The sequence below is a fragment of the Eschrichtius robustus genome, chromosome 3 (assembly GCF_028021215.1).
Source record: "Eschrichtius robustus isolate mEscRob2 chromosome 3, mEscRob2.pri, whole genome shotgun sequence".
NCBI classification, from domain to species: Eukaryota; Metazoa; Chordata; class Mammalia; order Artiodactyla; family Eschrichtiidae; genus Eschrichtius; species Eschrichtius robustus.
Window position 1 is genome coordinate 78,602,888 of NC_090826.1, and position 16,708 is coordinate 78,619,595.

Here is a 16,708-nt window from a genome sequence, read left to right on the forward strand (position 1 = left end):
TGGGAAAACTGGACAGCTACATGTAAAAGAATGAAATTAGAACACTCCCTAATACCATACACAAAAATAAACTCAAAATGGATTAAAGACCTAAATATAAGACCGGACACTATAAAACTCTTAGAGGAAAACTTAGGAAGAACACTCTTTGGCATAAATCACAGCAAGATCTTTTTTGACCCACCTCCTAGAGTAATGGAAATAAAAACAAAAATAATCAAATGGGACCTAATGAAACTTAAAAGCTTTTGCACAGCAAAGGAAACTATAAACAAAATGAAGAGACAACCCTCAGAATGGGAGAAAATATTTGCAAACAAATCAATGGACAAAGGATTAATCTCCCAAATATATAAACAGCTCATGCAGCTCAATATCAAAAAATGGGCAGAAGACCTAAATAGACTTCTCTCCAAAGAAGACATACATATGGCCAAGAGGCACATGAAAAGCTGCTCAATATCACTAATTATTAGAGAAATGCCAATCAAAACTACAATGAGGTATTGCCTCACACCAGTTAGAATGGTCATCATCAGAAAATCTACAAACAACAAATGCTGGAGAGGGTCTGGCGGAAGGGGAACCCTCTTGCACTGTTGGTGGGAATGTAAATTGATACAGCCACTATGGAGAACAATATGGAGCTTCCTTAGAAAACTAAAAATAGAATTACCATATGACCCAGCAATCCCACTACTGGGCATATACCCTGAGAAAACCATAATTCAAAAAGACACATGCACCCGAATGTTCATTGCAGCACTATTTACAATAGCCAGGTCATGGAATCAACCTAAATCCCCATCAACAGACGAATGGATAAAGAAGATGTGGTACATATATACAATGGCATATTACTCAGCCCTAAAAAGAAACAAAATTGAGTCTTTTGTAGAGACGTGGATGGACCTAGAGACTGTCATACAGAGTGAAGTAGGTCAGAAAGAGAAAAATAAATATCGTATAGTAACACATATATGTGGAATGTAGAAAAATGGCACAGATGAACTGGTTTGCAAGGTGGAAATAGAGACACAGATGTAGAGAACAAACATATGGACTCCAAGGGGGGACAGTGGGGCTGGGGGTGGTGGTGGTGGGATGAATTGGGAGATTGGGATTGACATATATACACTAATATGTATAAAATAGGTAACTAATAAGAACCTGCTGTATAAAAAAAAAAGTTATGTTTAGTTTTCAGCCTCATGTAGCTATTTAAAATGGAATATTTTGAGTATGCGTATGTATTATTACTGTAAATTAATGCTTTTCAACCAGGTAATTATAGCTGTACAAACCTTAGCTTAAATATTTCAAAAACTGTAGTAGAAATTGTTCATTTGCCCACAGAAAGTTTGCCCAGCATAACTGTGTATCTATTTATCTATCTGTTCGCCTGCCTGTGTATCTTTTCACATACACATTTGGCTGGATTTATACCAATTCAACTGTTAGTATTGGTTACTCAATATGAGAAAGGCTTCACAGTCTTTGAACAATTTTTTAAAAGAGAAAATGAATTTTGACTTTACAAATCAGTTGGTTAGAAAAAATTCATTCAAAACATGGGTTCCATATGTAACATATAACAATAAAAATTGTGCTGTGGAAACACTGACAAGTACTATGCCCTCCAAAACATGAATTAGGTTGTGGCTTCTGGCTAATGTGTGTTAAAAAATGCTGCTACACAAGTAAGTATCACTGCCTTAGAACCTGGTAGAAATTGCTCTTCTCAGGAAGGTGTTGTGTTCCTTTATCATTCTGACTTTACCTCTGGAATTCGTGGCTCACACTGGAGCTTTTCAGCTTTCAGAGCCCTCTAGGCAGGTTCTCAGCTCCTGGAGGATCTCTATGGCTACTGACCTTTGCTCCCTCAATTTGTTGTGGTGTGCAGTGTCCCTTTGGCACTGCTGCTGGTCCAAAGTCAGTACTGCATGCTTTATGCCAGGTAGATCCCCAAAGCAGTGGCAGGAACATAAATTGACACCAGGTTCTCTAGGTCTCTAAAGAAGGGATAATGACGAAATCCTTTGTGGGGAGAAAGGAGAAGATTCCTTTCTAAATAGTACAAGAATACAAATAACCATCAAATTCTAGAAACATTCAATATGACTTTAGATAATCAAATGGTAAACTTTCAGGGAAAAGCATCAGGAATGCGGTTGGGATGATAAATGCTGTATATAAGATAATCATTCATGTGTTTAAAAATACTTACTGTATGGAGGGTTTACTATGTGCCTGACGGCCTTCTAGATCCTGCTGATTCCATGATGAACAAAATAGAGAAAGTTTCTGCCCACGTGGAGCTTATATTCTACTGAGGGAGACAGGCAATAAATATGAACAAATTTAGGTGATATCAGGTAGTGATAAAATACTGTGAAGAAAAATTAAAATACTTGTATTGGCCACTAGATGGAGCTCATTGCTCTCTTCATTTCTTTCACCAATCGCCTGAAAAAGAGAAGCTGAGTGCATGATACACTATTATCATGTTATGTTTGGGGGCCAGGTGATAGACGCTTTGTTTCCTCAGTTTGTCTCTCTTCCTATTTCTCCCTCCCAATTTGGATTTTTTTTTCCTACTAATTGATTGATAAGGGGAAACATGGTTAAGACATATTAAGGCATCATCTCAAGATATCTTGGTATAGGTGGATTAGATCAACTCCTTCCTAAATCATAGAAATCCTCTCCCCTCCGTTTCCTGGGTATTTAACTTCCTGCATTTATCTGTTTAATATCTGTATTCACCATTAGACTGTTAGCTCCTTAAGAGAGAGACTTCAACTGTGTTTCTCAGTCCTTGGCAGAGTACAAATCTTTTGAATAGATGATTCCCTTTAGTCTGAGCAATTGCTGATTTCCAGGTAGTCTCATTTAACTTAATAGGGGGATCGTTTTGGAGTTAGGTTGGAAAAAAATCTCCACAATAAAAACTGGGTGAGTTTGCCTGTCTTGTGTTCTATGACTGACTCTCTGTCAAGGACCTCCCAGTGGATGGGAAGAGTGGGATATGTGTGTTTGTATATGATAGGCAAATTATTTGGCATTCTGAGTTCCTGCCCATATTTTTTCCTCTTTCTGTTTGGATAAAAGCCCAATGCAACAATGGATGTATTTCTAGTCCATTGGTTAAGCTCATTTGAACTTAACCAATGTTAGGCACATGCTTTTGTCAGGGTTAACTCTAGAAAAAGCGTCTTAAACCTTCTACTCTTCAGAGAGTGGAAGGGTCATTGTGAAAACAACTAGGGAGATGGAATCGATCCTATAATCTCTTGGTCTTAGATTGGTTTTCAACATCTATACATGTTTTGTTAGATTTACGCCTTAAGTATTCATTTTTGGTAGCTATTGTAAATGGTATTAATTGTTCAGTTTTGGTCTACTGTGGTTCATTGCTTGTATATAGAAATACAATTGAAGGTAGATTTTTGTGTGTTGATCTTGTGGGTTACAACCTTGTTAAACTCACTTATTATTTCTAAGAGGTAGATTTCCTGGGACTTTCTATATGGATGATCTTGTCTGAAAATAAGGACGTTTTATTTTATCCTTTCTGATCTATATGCCTTTTATTTCTTTTTCTTGCTATATTATGCTAAGACTTTCAGTATAACGTTGAACTAGACTGGTGAGAGCAGACATCCTTGCTTTTTCCTTTAGTAGGGGCCCAGCACTCAGTTTTTGATCATTAAATATGATGTTAGCTATAGGTTTTTTATAGATGCCTTTTATCAGCTTGAAGAAGTTCATTTTTACTCTAGTTTGCTGGGAGTTTTATCATGATAGGTGTTTTGTCAAGATTTTTCTGCATCTATTTATATAATTAAGTGGTTTTCTTTCTTCAGACTTTAAGTAGGGCGAATTGCATTAATTGATTTTTTAACTACTCTTGCATTCACAGAAGGAACCCCACTTGGTCGAGATGCATTATGTTTATGTATTGCTGGATTTGACTTGCTAATATTTTGTTGAGGATTTTTGCATATATTTTCATGAGGATAATGGTCTGTAGTTTTCTGTTTTTTGTACTGTTTTTGTCTGATTGTGGTATCAGAATAATGCTTCCCTTGTAGAATGAGTCAGGAAATCTTTCCTCTTCCATTTTGAATTGGTGTCGTTTTTTTCTTTAAATGCTTGATAAAATTCACCATTCATAAGGGACCATCTGGCTTGTAGAATTGTTTTCCAAAAGTTTTTAAATGGTTTTATTGAGGTATAATGGACATACAAAGAGCTACATACATTTAATGTAAAATTTGATGAGTTTGCACATATGCAAACACACATGATACCATCTCTACAATCCAGGTAGTTGACATTTCCAACACCTCCCATAACCTCCCCCCACCTCCCTTTTTGTTTGCCATAAGAACGCTAAAAATGTGTTCTACTCTCTTAACACATTTAAAATGCACAATAGCATACTTTTAACTATAGGCATTATGTTGCACAGCAGATCTCAAGAACTTATTCATCTAGCATAACTGAAACTTTATACCCTTTGGACAATAAGTTCCCATTCTCACCCCTTCCCCAACTCCCTGCCTACCACTATTATATTCTCTGTTTCTATGAGTTTGATGATTTTAGATACCTCATATAAGTGAAGTCATAAAGTATTTGTCCTTTTGTAACTGGTTTATTTCACTTAGCATAATGTCCTCCAGGTTTATTCACGTTGCAAATGGCAAACTTTCCTTCCTAATTAAGGCTGAATAATATTCCTTGTATGTATCTATCACATTTTCTTTATCCAATAATCTGTTGATGGACACTTAGGTTGTTTCTATATCTTGGCTGTTGTGAATAATGCTACAATGAAAGTGAGAATGCAGATATCTCTTTGAGATCCTGATTTAAACTCTTTTGCATATATACCCAGAAGTGGGATGGTTGGAACATACAGTAGTTCTATTTTTAATTTTTGTGAGGAACACCCACACTATCTCCGTAGCTGATGCACCATTTTACATTCCTACCAACAGTGTTTGAGGGTTAAAATTTCACCACATCCTCGCCAACACTTGTAATCTTTTCAGGTTTTTAAAAAACAGTAACCATCTAATAGGTAAGAAATGATATCTCATTGTACTTTTTAAATCTTATTTATTTATTTACATCTTTATTGGATTGTAATTGCTGTAAAATGTTGTGTTATTTTCTGCTGTATAACAAAGTGAATCAGCTATATGTATACATATATCCCCTCCCTCCCACCCTCCCCATCCCACCCATCTAGGTCGTCACAAAGCACCGAGCTGATCTCCCTGTGCTGTGCAGCAGCTTCCCATTAGCTATCTATTTTACACATGGTAGTGTATACATGTCAATGTTACTCTCTCACTTCTTCCAGCCTCCCCTTCCCCCCATGTGTCCTCAAGTCCATTACCTACATCTGTATCTCTATTCCTGCCCTGCCACTAGGTTCATCAGTACCATTTTCCTAGATTCCATATATATGCATTAATATATGGTATTTGTTTTTCTCTTTCTGACTAACTTCACTCTGTATGACAGACTCTAGGTCCGTCCACCTCACTACAAATGACTCAGTTTCATCCCTTTTTATGGCTGAGTAATATTCCATTTTGTATATATATATATATATATATATATATATATATATAGCAAATTTTCTTTATCCATTCATCTGTTGATGGACATTTAGGTTGCTTCCATGTCCTGGCTATTGTAAATAGTGCCTTGAACTATTTATAATGAACTATTAATAATGAGCATTGTAGCACATGTCTCTTTTTGAATTATGGTTTTCTCAGGGTATAATGCCCAGTAGTGAGATTGCTGGGTCATATGGTGGTTCTATTTTTAGCTTTTTAAGGAACCTCCATACTGTTCTCCATAGTGGCTGTATCAATTTACATTCCCACCAACACTGCAGGAGGGTTCCCTTTTCTCCACACCCTCTCCAGCATTTATTGTTTGTAGATTTTTTGATGATGGCCATTCTAACTGGTGTGAGGTGATACCTCACTGTGGTTTTGATTTGCATTTCTCTAATGGTTAGTGATGTTGAGCATCCTTTCATGTGTTTGTTGGCCATCTGTATATCTTCTTTGGAGAAATGTCTATTTAGGTCTTCTGCCCATTTTTGGATTGGGTTGTTCGTTTTTTTGATATTGAGCTGCATGAGCTGCTTGTATATTTTGGAGATTAATCTTTTGTCAGTTGCTTCGTTTGCAAATATTTTCTTCCATTCTGAGAGTTGTTTCTATTATATAAAGCAAGGGTCTGCAAACTATGGCTTCTGAGTGCCACCTGTTTTTGAAAACAATGCATTCTGGGAACATAGCCATGCCCACCCATTTATGTATCATCAATGGCTGCTTTATGGCAGAGTTGAGTAGTTGAGTCAGAGACCATATGGCTCACAAAGCCATGAATAGTTACTATCCCATCTTGTACAGAAAAGTTAGCCAACCTTGGCTATATAAACTAGAACCTTATTTTTTTGGTGAAAAACTTTAAAAAATCAGAAATGTAAAGTTCAGTGATGCATAATTTATTTCCAGATTGAAAATAATTCTCAATTGCTTTAAGAAACTTCAACCACATACCTAGGGCTTTTGACAATTGTGATAAAGTCTATACTAAGTAATATCAAGAGCATTACTTTACTGGTCAAAAAAAATAAAAAACAACCCATATTCTCTTGGGGGAAAATAAGCAGGCTTTCAAGTATGACTCTTAAGAATTGGGAAAAGATAGCCTAAACTATAGGGTTATAAATGATCTAATAATTAATTTAGCTCAGTTTTCTAACACATTATCAGTCATCATTTCAAGTTCACCTTTGCAAATTATAAATTGCTACAAACACACAATGTATAATTGTCATCATGTTACTATGTTTAGTCCAGGGTCACTTACCTAAAGTTCTAAAGAGTCCCATTAAAGTTATAATCTGAACTGAGCAAGAAGGGAAAGTTTCCTTCTTTAGCCCATTTATTTATGATCCAACTGATACTCATGCTAATGGTTTCTTCCATCTTCCTATGGAAATTCTGTAGAGCTTCTAGATCACTATATAAGGTGATTTGCTTTAGCTTGGAATTCACCAGTAAGCATTGCCCATTCCCAGTGTCCAGGAATCACATCATTGCTGACAGAATATGCAGTCTTGAAACAATGGGACACTGTATACTGTCTTCACTAAGAAGCTAGAATGGTTGTCCCTGATATTGGAACTTGTGGTGCACTTGGCCAAACCCATGACCAACTATGTCCCAAGACTTTAACCTAAGACTTTGCTCAGTATCCACTTGTCTAACTCATAGTCATCTGGAAGAAGAAGCTCCTGGGTGGTACCAGGTTATGATACCTCCTGGGTTGGCACAGAGGTAAAATGCATCTTGTTACACAGTTTACAATATTGTGAGGAAGATGGACATGATTTCAATTATAGTACTGCATGTCTTTGCGAATATTTAGTATAATAAAACTGTGAAATCTAAATATTATCAAGTGTGGTGACATTTTTCTTAATTTTAAACTGCTTGAGTAATGCCTCTGATAAGAGTGACCAGGAAAGCTCTATTTTTTAGTTCTTTAGCTTAGGCAACATTGCTGCCTTGGTTTGTTCATCTTCTTCTGGAGATTCTGTATTTCATTATGAAGTCGTCTGTTCTCTTCTTGGAATCCTTCCTGTAGTAGTCGGGCCTGTTCCTAAAAAAGTACAAATGGAGACTGAATAACGTGTCACATTAAGTAAATCCCTAACTTCTTTCTAGTTTCTACATTCATAGATTTTTTAAAAAATATTTAATTTCTTCTTGAAATTTTCTCTACCATTAATTTCATTATACTTTCTCTTGGGCCTTCTAGCTCTGTGATTACTTTTTCTGAGTCTCCTTGAGTCAAGAAAGATTTGGGACTTATATCTCCCAATATGTTGATGAACCTAAATTACCAGTATTAATTTTTTTGTTCCATTAATTGTACACAACCTTTGTCGGCAATCTTAATGAAATGTCTGGCTTCAGATCTTATCTATGCATTATGTTTTTTTATGCACACACACACAACACACACACAATAAATGAAGAATTTTCAAAATCTGATGCAGTATCTGAATCTCAGATCAGGGAATTTGATCTAAGCTTCCACAACTTGGTGGCAGGGGGAGCAAAATACAGGTAAGGGAATCAGGGCCCCAGACAGACCATACTGGATTTCTGCACATAATTCCCAACTCAACACATACTAGGAGCACGACAAAGAAAACAGGTAGGAGTGATAGACTGACACAATGGTGTGAGAGTTGAGTCCTTCTGCTTATGAAGGTTCTCTTAGAGCTAAAAGCTGTGACAGAAGAAAAATTCATGGATTCCTCTAACTGGTGAAGACTGTTCAGATATCTTCCCTAGCATTGTGGCCCTATAAAAACTATTTAGTCTTGTCTGAACCTCTGTTTCGTCTCCTAAGTAATATGGACATAGCAGCTCTTGCTTCGTATAGTACTAAGCAAGAGATATGGATAAGACTTTTTTATAATGTCTAGCAGATAATAGCTACCATGATTGGCAGATATAGTGATAATGGACTGGGTGTGGCATAACTGCAAATAAAATCTTTTAACAACCAGACATTGTAGGGGCCAGTTCAGGCTGGCAGATAGGGATTGAAAAGTACAAGTGGGCAAGCAAGGTCCTTTTCTGGGCTTCATGTTTTCACTGCCATGCCAAGTTTGTGAACAGGGAGTGTGGAGAGAAAACAGAATAACAGGAGCCTCAAGGTGATGCAATTAAATACCTGAAGTTTGAGAGAGAGAGTTCTCTCTTGCTCTTCCAGCAACTGAGCCCTATCTCTCTCCATCTTCTTAGTCAGTTGTTGCACATGTTCCTGATAACTCTTTTCTTTCTGTTCCATCATCTGCTGATTCTTTATTTGCATTTCCTCCAGCATTTTTGCTGCAGCCTGTGCGGATTCAGCTTTCACACGTTCCACTGTCAGGAGGAAAAGGAAAAAGAAAAATGAATGTGGGTGACCATGTTGCTTCTTTCTTCCATGTACACTTAACCTGTCACTGTTGCTACTGACTGTGTATGCCCTACTCAAAAATGACTTTAGTGAGTAAGAGGCATCTTTTCTCATCTTGCTATAGTTTAAGGATCCTAGGTTCACCCAGCCGAATTAATTAGAACTTTTAAGCGCTTTCAAGGCTGTCTAGTCTCTTGACTCGCTCCTCACCTTCAATCAACTTTTCCTTCTCTGAGAGAGTCTGGTCTGTCTGTAGAATTGCACCACTCACAGACTCCTTGGACTTCAAATATTCCTGAAGAATTTCTTCAGCCTAGGACCCAGAAAAAAATGGGGTTAGTAATAGGAAATGGCTGTAAGCACTTATTCCTATTTTCCCACCATCTTTCCCTCTAGGAATTGCTCCTCTTGGTCCTGGCATGCCTGGTAGTCAAGATTCCCTGTCACTGGGGTGAGCACATGCTCCAGGCTGGCCAAGCATGACAGCTTCTTGAGCAGAATCCTTTATAAGGGATTGATATAGATATAAATAGTGATTCTCTGTTCTTTTAGACTGAGGGCTCTAATTTTGGAGCTGTTGGTACTGTGGTCTCATATGGGGTGAACTTGTTGGAGAATGAAGCCATCATTGAGAAAGCAGATCAGAAAAAGGGATGGAGGGAGGGAAGTGTGAGGTTGAGGGGAGGACCATGCAGAGAGATAAATGATGACATTATTTGAAATTTTGGATACATCTGATAATCCAATTTGTAACTCAGTTGTTAATTGAGTGCACTCTTTTGGATGAGCACATAGGATATATCTGGTATAACAGGCTCCCTGTATGTGTTTATTAGATGAGAGTATGAATGCTGTCAGTCCTGTAATTGCGCATCTGTGTGCAATACGCTTGGTCATGTTGTTTCAAGGAACACGTCAGCAACTTCCCAGAATCAATTTTGGTTACCTGTATTCCCTTCCTGGGCTCCTGAAGATACTTTTTCTTCAGCTCTTGTATCTTTTCAATGAAGAGGCGATAGCCTCCTGGTTTAGAATAAATCCCCTCTTTCACACCTTCTTCTAGAGGACTGAAAATATCCTTAAGTAAAGCTGAGCAATGATCTGATGATGCTTTAAGATTCTTGTTACAAAAGTCATCTCGCTTTTTGTCTAGCTGGGCCTTTAATGTAAAAAATAGGAAGTAAAAAGAATAGTGAAAAGATGTTAAATTGACCTCAGAATTTCTGGAAAGTCTTCTCAAAAAAATAAAAATATAAAAGGTCTGTGACCCCCTAGAAGAACTTACAGGCACTCAGCAACACCATATCCTTCCTGCTGATCCTGACTTTCTACAAAGGTCCCTTTCACCATGGGGGTGACCTTCAGAGCAGAGATTACTAGCTATATACTACACCTTTGGAGATAAACTCCTGCTTTTCAAACTGGACCAGTGATTGCATATGCAATAAATGTGGTTCAGCATAAGCCTGCTCATGATAACTAAGGCTAAAATTTTCTTTGCTTTTGGCCAAAATATCCAATCAGCCTGATAACAATGAGCATGGAATTTGATTAGAAGCTCTGATTGTTACTTATATGTATGTAATGAAATTATAGGGAAGAATATTAGTTTATTCATGAAAGAAAAAAGTTTCAATGCACCATAATAAAGTATATCATAATAAAATTGGTTCTTCTTATGATAATAACAAATAGTGTTTGTCACCATTTAAAAGTCTAGTAAAAATTGCTTTTCTCAAAATAAGCACCCATTTCATTTTCTAGTAGTACTTTACTTTCCAAGAGCCTAATCTGTATAAACTTAAGAAAAAAATTACCGCTAATTCCTTTTGAAATATATGGTCTATATCTTTCAAGGACCTCCTCATGAAGACTTCAATGGCCTCCTTCTCAATAGTCCTGTGCAGGTCCAGCAGCTCCTGGAGGGTTTCCGTGGGCAGCTGCAGCTTCTGGCCCATCTGCTGGTCATAGTGGGCAATGGCCTTTTTCACTGCAGCTGTGTTCTCGATCTCGGCCAAGGCCAGGACTGCATTCTCCATGCAGGGCAGATCCCCGCTATTGATGGCATTGACATAGGTCTGCACCAGGGTCTCTAGACCTACAAATAGAGAACAAATGATGATGTTTATTGTAGGAGGAGTGAGGAAACTTTCTATTCCATGCAATTCTGATGATGTCTATTACCAACCATTTGCCTTACAGCATCAATGTCCTCAGTATCACCTGAAAACTGGCTAAAAGTGCAGACTCTCAGCCTCTGCCCCAGTTCAACTGACTTAGACCCTCGTCTTTGGCAAGAGCCTCAGGTGGTACATATGCACATCAAAGGTTGAGAACCTCTGTTCTAGATAGCCTAGGCCTGTGTTAATTGAGTACATTTACTTCACCCCCAAGCATTGTTAGGACAGAAACCATATCTCTCTCATTTATGTCTGTATCATCAGCCCTGGTAGGTCCGTGGGAAACATTCGATTAATATTTGTGTAACAAATCAAAAGGAGTCCTCCATTTTGTTTATTCTAGCAGAGCATTGTCCAGAAGAACTTTCTGTGATGATGGAAGTATTCTATATGTGCTGTCCAGTGTGGTAGCCACTAGACATGTGGAGTATGAGCCCTTGAGACACAGCTGTGTGACCAGAATGTTAAATTTCTTTAATTTTAATTAGTTTACATTTAAATTTAGATAGCTGCACTTATCTAGTGACAACCATATTGGACAGGGCAGGTCCAGTTTACTAGGACAGTTTTAAGCTTTTAGAGCTATTTTCCTTTGGCCTTTTCTATCTTTCCTCACCTAAGAAATGTGACTAATAAAACCTGTTAGAAGTGTTGGTGCCATCTAGAACTTAACACAATAATAGCAGTAGATGTGCATTTTTCAAAGCCGAAGCTAGGTGGATGTTATTACACTGTCTTTTAGTCTTAACAGTGAGAGTAAAGACTGGGAAGAGGACTCACGAGGTCCATTGACCTTGATGCCTCCTGAAAGGGTTTTAGTTTTGGAATTTCTAAAGATGTAGGAACAGAAGACTGCAGCTTGTTGCACAAATTCAGAGTCCAGCTCATCATCACACAGTTTCTCAAGCTGGCCCAGTTTCTTCCTGTTAGTGGGCCGATCGAAGATAAAGCATTTCTTCTTTGGGAAGAACTTCCGGATACAGAGTCGAGGCAGATTAAAATTTTTATCTTTTTGACTGGTACCTGGAAGAAGATAAAAAGAATTTGCCTAATATAGGGGCTTGCAAACTTTTTATGTAAAGGGCCAAACAGTAAATATTTTAGGCTTTGCAAGCCAGATGGTCTCTTTTCCAAGTACTCAATTCTACTACTGTAGCATGAAAGCAGCCATAGACAGTCTATAAATGAATGGGCATAGCATTATTCCAATAAAACCTTATTTACAAAATCAGCTGGCAGGCTGGATTGGACATTATTTGCCTGTGAGCCATCCTTTGCCAACCCCTAGACTAGTGCACGGTTCATGCTTTTATTTATTTTCTTCAAATAAATTACCTGTTCTACTCCATATTCTTTGATTAATTACAGCACCACAAGCCCTAAGCAGGGATATAATGTAAGTCTAATCACAGCACAGGGAAACGTGAAAGAAATGAAACCTGTTCTTAAAACAGGGAGTAAATAAAATCAAATCTATTAATTCAGATAGTAAACAAGTGTTAATTTTTAGTAATCGCCCCGAAAAGAAATAGAAACTATAAATATAAGAAAACTGTTGATAGAAAACTAAAGAACGATAGTTTTTAGTGTTTTGTCATCCCATTTACCAATTCTAAGTTCCCTTTACCTTTCTTAAGCTTGAGTGAATTCTCCAGGTACTCATCTGCTGTGATGGATTGTCCATCTGCCTCCAAGTCTAGGGAGAAATCCCTCAGTGTCCATACAAAGTCTGGAAAGAAGCTCACAAAGTCAGCTGAATCCTCAACCCCATCCACTTCAGGTGAGACTTTTGCCCTGATTCTATCTGTGAGCTCCGTCACATAGCTGAGCAGCAAATTAAGGAAAACTGGCATAAAAGAACAGTGCCCACCACCCTATATTAGTTACATATACAAAATCCTTGTTTCGCCTTTGTTCTTAACCCAAGTATCAATTCTTCAGTAGGTATTGATACGTAGGATTTTCCCCCTGCCCTTGAATTATTTTTTATGTTTCCCTTTTTGTGCTTGATTCACAAGGACTCACAGTTAGGCAGCTGTTTTATTAATACCTCTGACTTTGATGCTGGTTTGAACCTGAAAAGGATACTGAAGTTGGTCCATGGCCTGCTGGTTGATGGTTCCCATACTATTGTACACAAAAGTGCTGCTCAGGAGTATTGCTAGGGCAAAGATCCAGGAGTCATTCTGGTTGTCACCCTGGAAATCAGAGTACATTTGGACCAGGATTATTTTTCATTCTCATGGCACTTTTCAGATCAGCAGTAGTAAAAGGATGCTCATTTAATTAGAGTTTTTTTTAGACTAACACCCTATAAGAGGAAACCAAATCCAAGCAAAAATGATTGTTAGTAGGACTTGAACTTTGAATAGTTTTCTGATTAGTGTTTTTGGTTTACCCTGATTCTCACTAGACCGTCTTATAATCATTGGTAGATAATTGCAAACAAATAGTCATTGCTTGTGGGCATTCTAAGGCCTTAAATATAATTTAAATGTAAACTTTTCTCTTTATTTTTACAGAACAATTGTCTTAATATAAGGGTAATAATACATGTATCTATCTCACTGAGCAACTGTTGTGCACCTAACACTTTCCATTACTTATCTTTTAAGTATTCAAAACAATACTATGAGGCAAATGTAGATCTATTACATCTGTTTTACAGATCAGAAAGCTGAGGTTAAAAGAGATCAAATAATTTGCTAAGATCATTGAATTACTGACAGACTTTAAATTTAAAGCCAAGGGTATGGGACTTCAGAACCTAAATCCTTAACTAAAGTTCTTCGCAGGATAAGATTCATTATGTTGAATTTATTTGTATTCTCTTTATGCATCTGGGTTAACTGGCTTAGCTTACAGCCTTTTAATAATTAGAATACTGTCAACTGACCACTATGCTCTTCTTCTAGGATTCTGCCTTATGAATATTTTCCTGACCCCTCATTGCTAAACTGGGTCTCATGGCATGTAAACAGAAATGAAAAAACGTGGTTAAGTGCAAGGTCTTATTTAAAGAAAAATTAAATAGTGTAGAGAATATTCAGACATGAGGGGCTTAGTCCAAATTTGAATCCTCAGTCCTTACCTTCTCCACATCCCCCAGGCCCTCAGTATCAAGCAGAACTAGGGTATGGTCTGGCTTCTTGGGATGAGGCACACACCACATCCAGATGCCCTTCGTGTGAGATTGTACCGTGGAGCCCAGAGAAAAACCTGCAAGGGGGCATGGGGTTAAGAAAGGGTGGAGTTTTAGTAGCAGATGGATCTTGAAATTGAGATAATAGTTAACAAAATCAAGGTTTAAAGAGACAAATGAAAACATAATCAGTATTGATCTTAATTGCAACCAGAAAAAGAGAGAAATTAGAACATTCAGTACAAACTGAAATATTTATTTTACCTTAAAGATTAGTATAAGCTTGATGTTAATCCACATACATTTTAGTAAATGTCTTATTGTTTATTATTATCTGCATTAATTTTCTTTATTACTACCTTACTCCTTCCAGAAAGGCATATTTATACTTTAAAGAGAAAATTAAGGCAAAGTGGTGAGAAAGAGTTGACTCTTATCTTCCAGCACAGAGTAAGTGTAAGAAGCCCATCACTGTATTGAAAGTTAGCTTTCAATATTCCTCCCAGGTCTCTAACTTCCTCTCCTCACATCACTGTTCTGCACGCTGGGAGTGTGGGTGGGCAGAAGGGACTTGGCTGGGCTTTGCTGGTGCCACTCACCCTTGTTCTTCCCAGCCAGCTTGTTCATCAGGTAGGATTTGCCGGTGCGGTAGAGGCCCACGATAGCCACCACCACAACGGGCTGCTGAATGGCAGACAGGATCTTCAGAGCTTTCGGATTAACCAACAGTCGCCCATTAATGTTCTCGATGAGGCACTCTGGGCCTGACATGTGGATCTCTGAGGCCATGTTCCCTTGTCTGCAGGGGAAGAGATAGGATGAATTAGAATTTCTGGTCAAAGCAGATCAAGAGCTTTCACAAGGTTATTTTGCATTCAGAAGGAGGAATCATAAAATCCCCCAACATGACCTAGTTTTGTGTCAACAGTGAGATAGATGAGGGAAAGACATTTTAGAAAGTTACGGAAGTATTATCAAAGTAGTCCATTAAAAAATATTGATATGACAGTGATTTATCAACATTCAACCACCCTCATGAACAAAATCTTCCATTTAGTTTACCATGGAAAACTTTTATTTTGGACTTTCATTTAAAAATTTATACTAGACATTAAATGTAAAATAGAATAAGATTCAGAGAGATTCGTTGTACATCCTGGCTATCTGTGAAAAATGCAATATTTATTTATTTATTCACTAATTCTTACTATGAATAAAGAATTTCATGAATAAATGTTCGTCACTTGATATATGTCTCTGAACAATTTCCAGTGATTTGAAATGTGTTTTTTCTCACTAGTTATCCTTATTTTTACTGGGATAAGGGTCCACAGAACTTCTCACACTGCTATTCTAGAAGTGGAACTTACTTTGGCAAATTTTATAAAAATATGTGACCTTGTGAAACACATGGCTAGGGACCCTTCCAAAACCTTGGTATGGGCTTGTGGAAGCAAGGGGCTCTGAAACTTAAAATTTATTAGCTTCAAAATAAATTAGCCTCCAACTAAGTGGGGGTAAAGTGCACATCTGCAAATACTGCATGTTGCTAAAAATCGTATTTGTACGTGTGTGTGTGTATGTGTGTGTGTGTGTGTGTGTGTGTGTGTAAGGGAACAAAAGACAATGAAATAAAGATTAAAAGCTCAGGAGACGGATCAGGAGAACTAAAGAAGAAAGTTGTTGAAAGAAAATATCTATATTTCCAGCCATGCACTTCCAGGTTTTCTGTTTTCTTCTTTTTTTCCATTTTGTAGAGGAGAAGTAGAAACAGGAAGAGGAGGAAGAGGAGTAGGGGTAAAGAGGAGGGGATGGGGATGGAAAAGGGGAGGGGAAGCTGAAAAGAAGAGAGAGGTGTCAGACAAGGTAGGTGATGAATAAGCTAATGCCAAGCCAAGGAGTTCAGAGGAAGAGTTTCCAAAAGGCAAGATCAAAACTACTTGAGAGCACAGAGAGGGCAAAGTAAACAAAGGTGGTGCCTTCAGTGCTGCACCACAGTAGATTCTTTAAAGAGGAAGCTTTTTAGAACAATTAGAGAAAGAAGAGCAAAAAAACCCCAAAGCTAGCAGAAGGAAAGAAATCATAAAGATCAGGTCAGAAATAAATGAAAAAGAAATGAAGGAAACAATAGCAAAAATCAATGAAACTAAAAGCTGGTTCTTCGAGAAGATAAACAAAATTGATAACCCATTAGCCAGACTCATCAAGAGAAAAAGGGAGAAGACTCAAATCAATAGAATTAGAAATGAAAAAGGAGAAGTAACCACTGACACTGCAGAAATACAAACGATCATGAGAGATTACTACAAGCAACTCTATGCCAATAAAATGGACAACCTGGAAGAAATGGACAGATTCTTAGAAATGC

At 37.6% G+C, this 16,708-nt stretch overlaps 1 protein-coding gene across 1 annotated transcript; it reads right to left on the reverse strand.

Annotated features, from left to right (window-relative positions):
• Positions 1-6,930: 6,930 nt before the first annotated feature.
• Positions 6,931-15,144, reverse strand: LOC137762393 (guanylate-binding protein 1-like). Its single transcript, XM_068540248.1, has 10 exons — positions 14,940-15,144; positions 14,290-14,417; positions 13,287-13,396; positions 12,826-13,022; positions 11,979-12,221; positions 10,836-11,116; positions 9,965-10,177; positions 9,229-9,331; positions 8,791-8,984; positions 6,931-7,704 (listed from the first exon to the last, which is right to left on the reverse strand). The coding sequence occupies exons 1-10, from the start codon at positions 15,127-15,129 to the stop codon at positions 7,588-7,590; spliced, it is 1,776 nt and encodes a 591-aa protein (XP_068396349.1). The 5' UTR covers positions 15,130-15,144; the 3' UTR covers positions 6,931-7,587.
• Between the last annotated feature and the right edge of the window lie 1,564 nt (positions 15,145-16,708).

Bases quoted from the DNA above. Each gene is read 5' to 3' on its own strand.
- LOC137762393 (XM_068540248.1), bottom strand. From the start codon at position 15,129: ATGGCCTCAGAGATCCACATGTCAGGCCCAGAGTGCCTCATCGAGAAC. The intron at 12,222-12,825 runs GTAAAGGGAACT...ATCTTCTTCCAG, and splicing joins TTCACTCAAGCTTAAGAAAG to GTACCAGTCAAAAAGATAAA. The intron at 11,117-11,978 runs GTGAGTCCTCTT...CTCTATTTGTAG, and splicing joins CATCAAGGTCAATGGACCTC to GTCTAGAGACCCTGGTGCAG.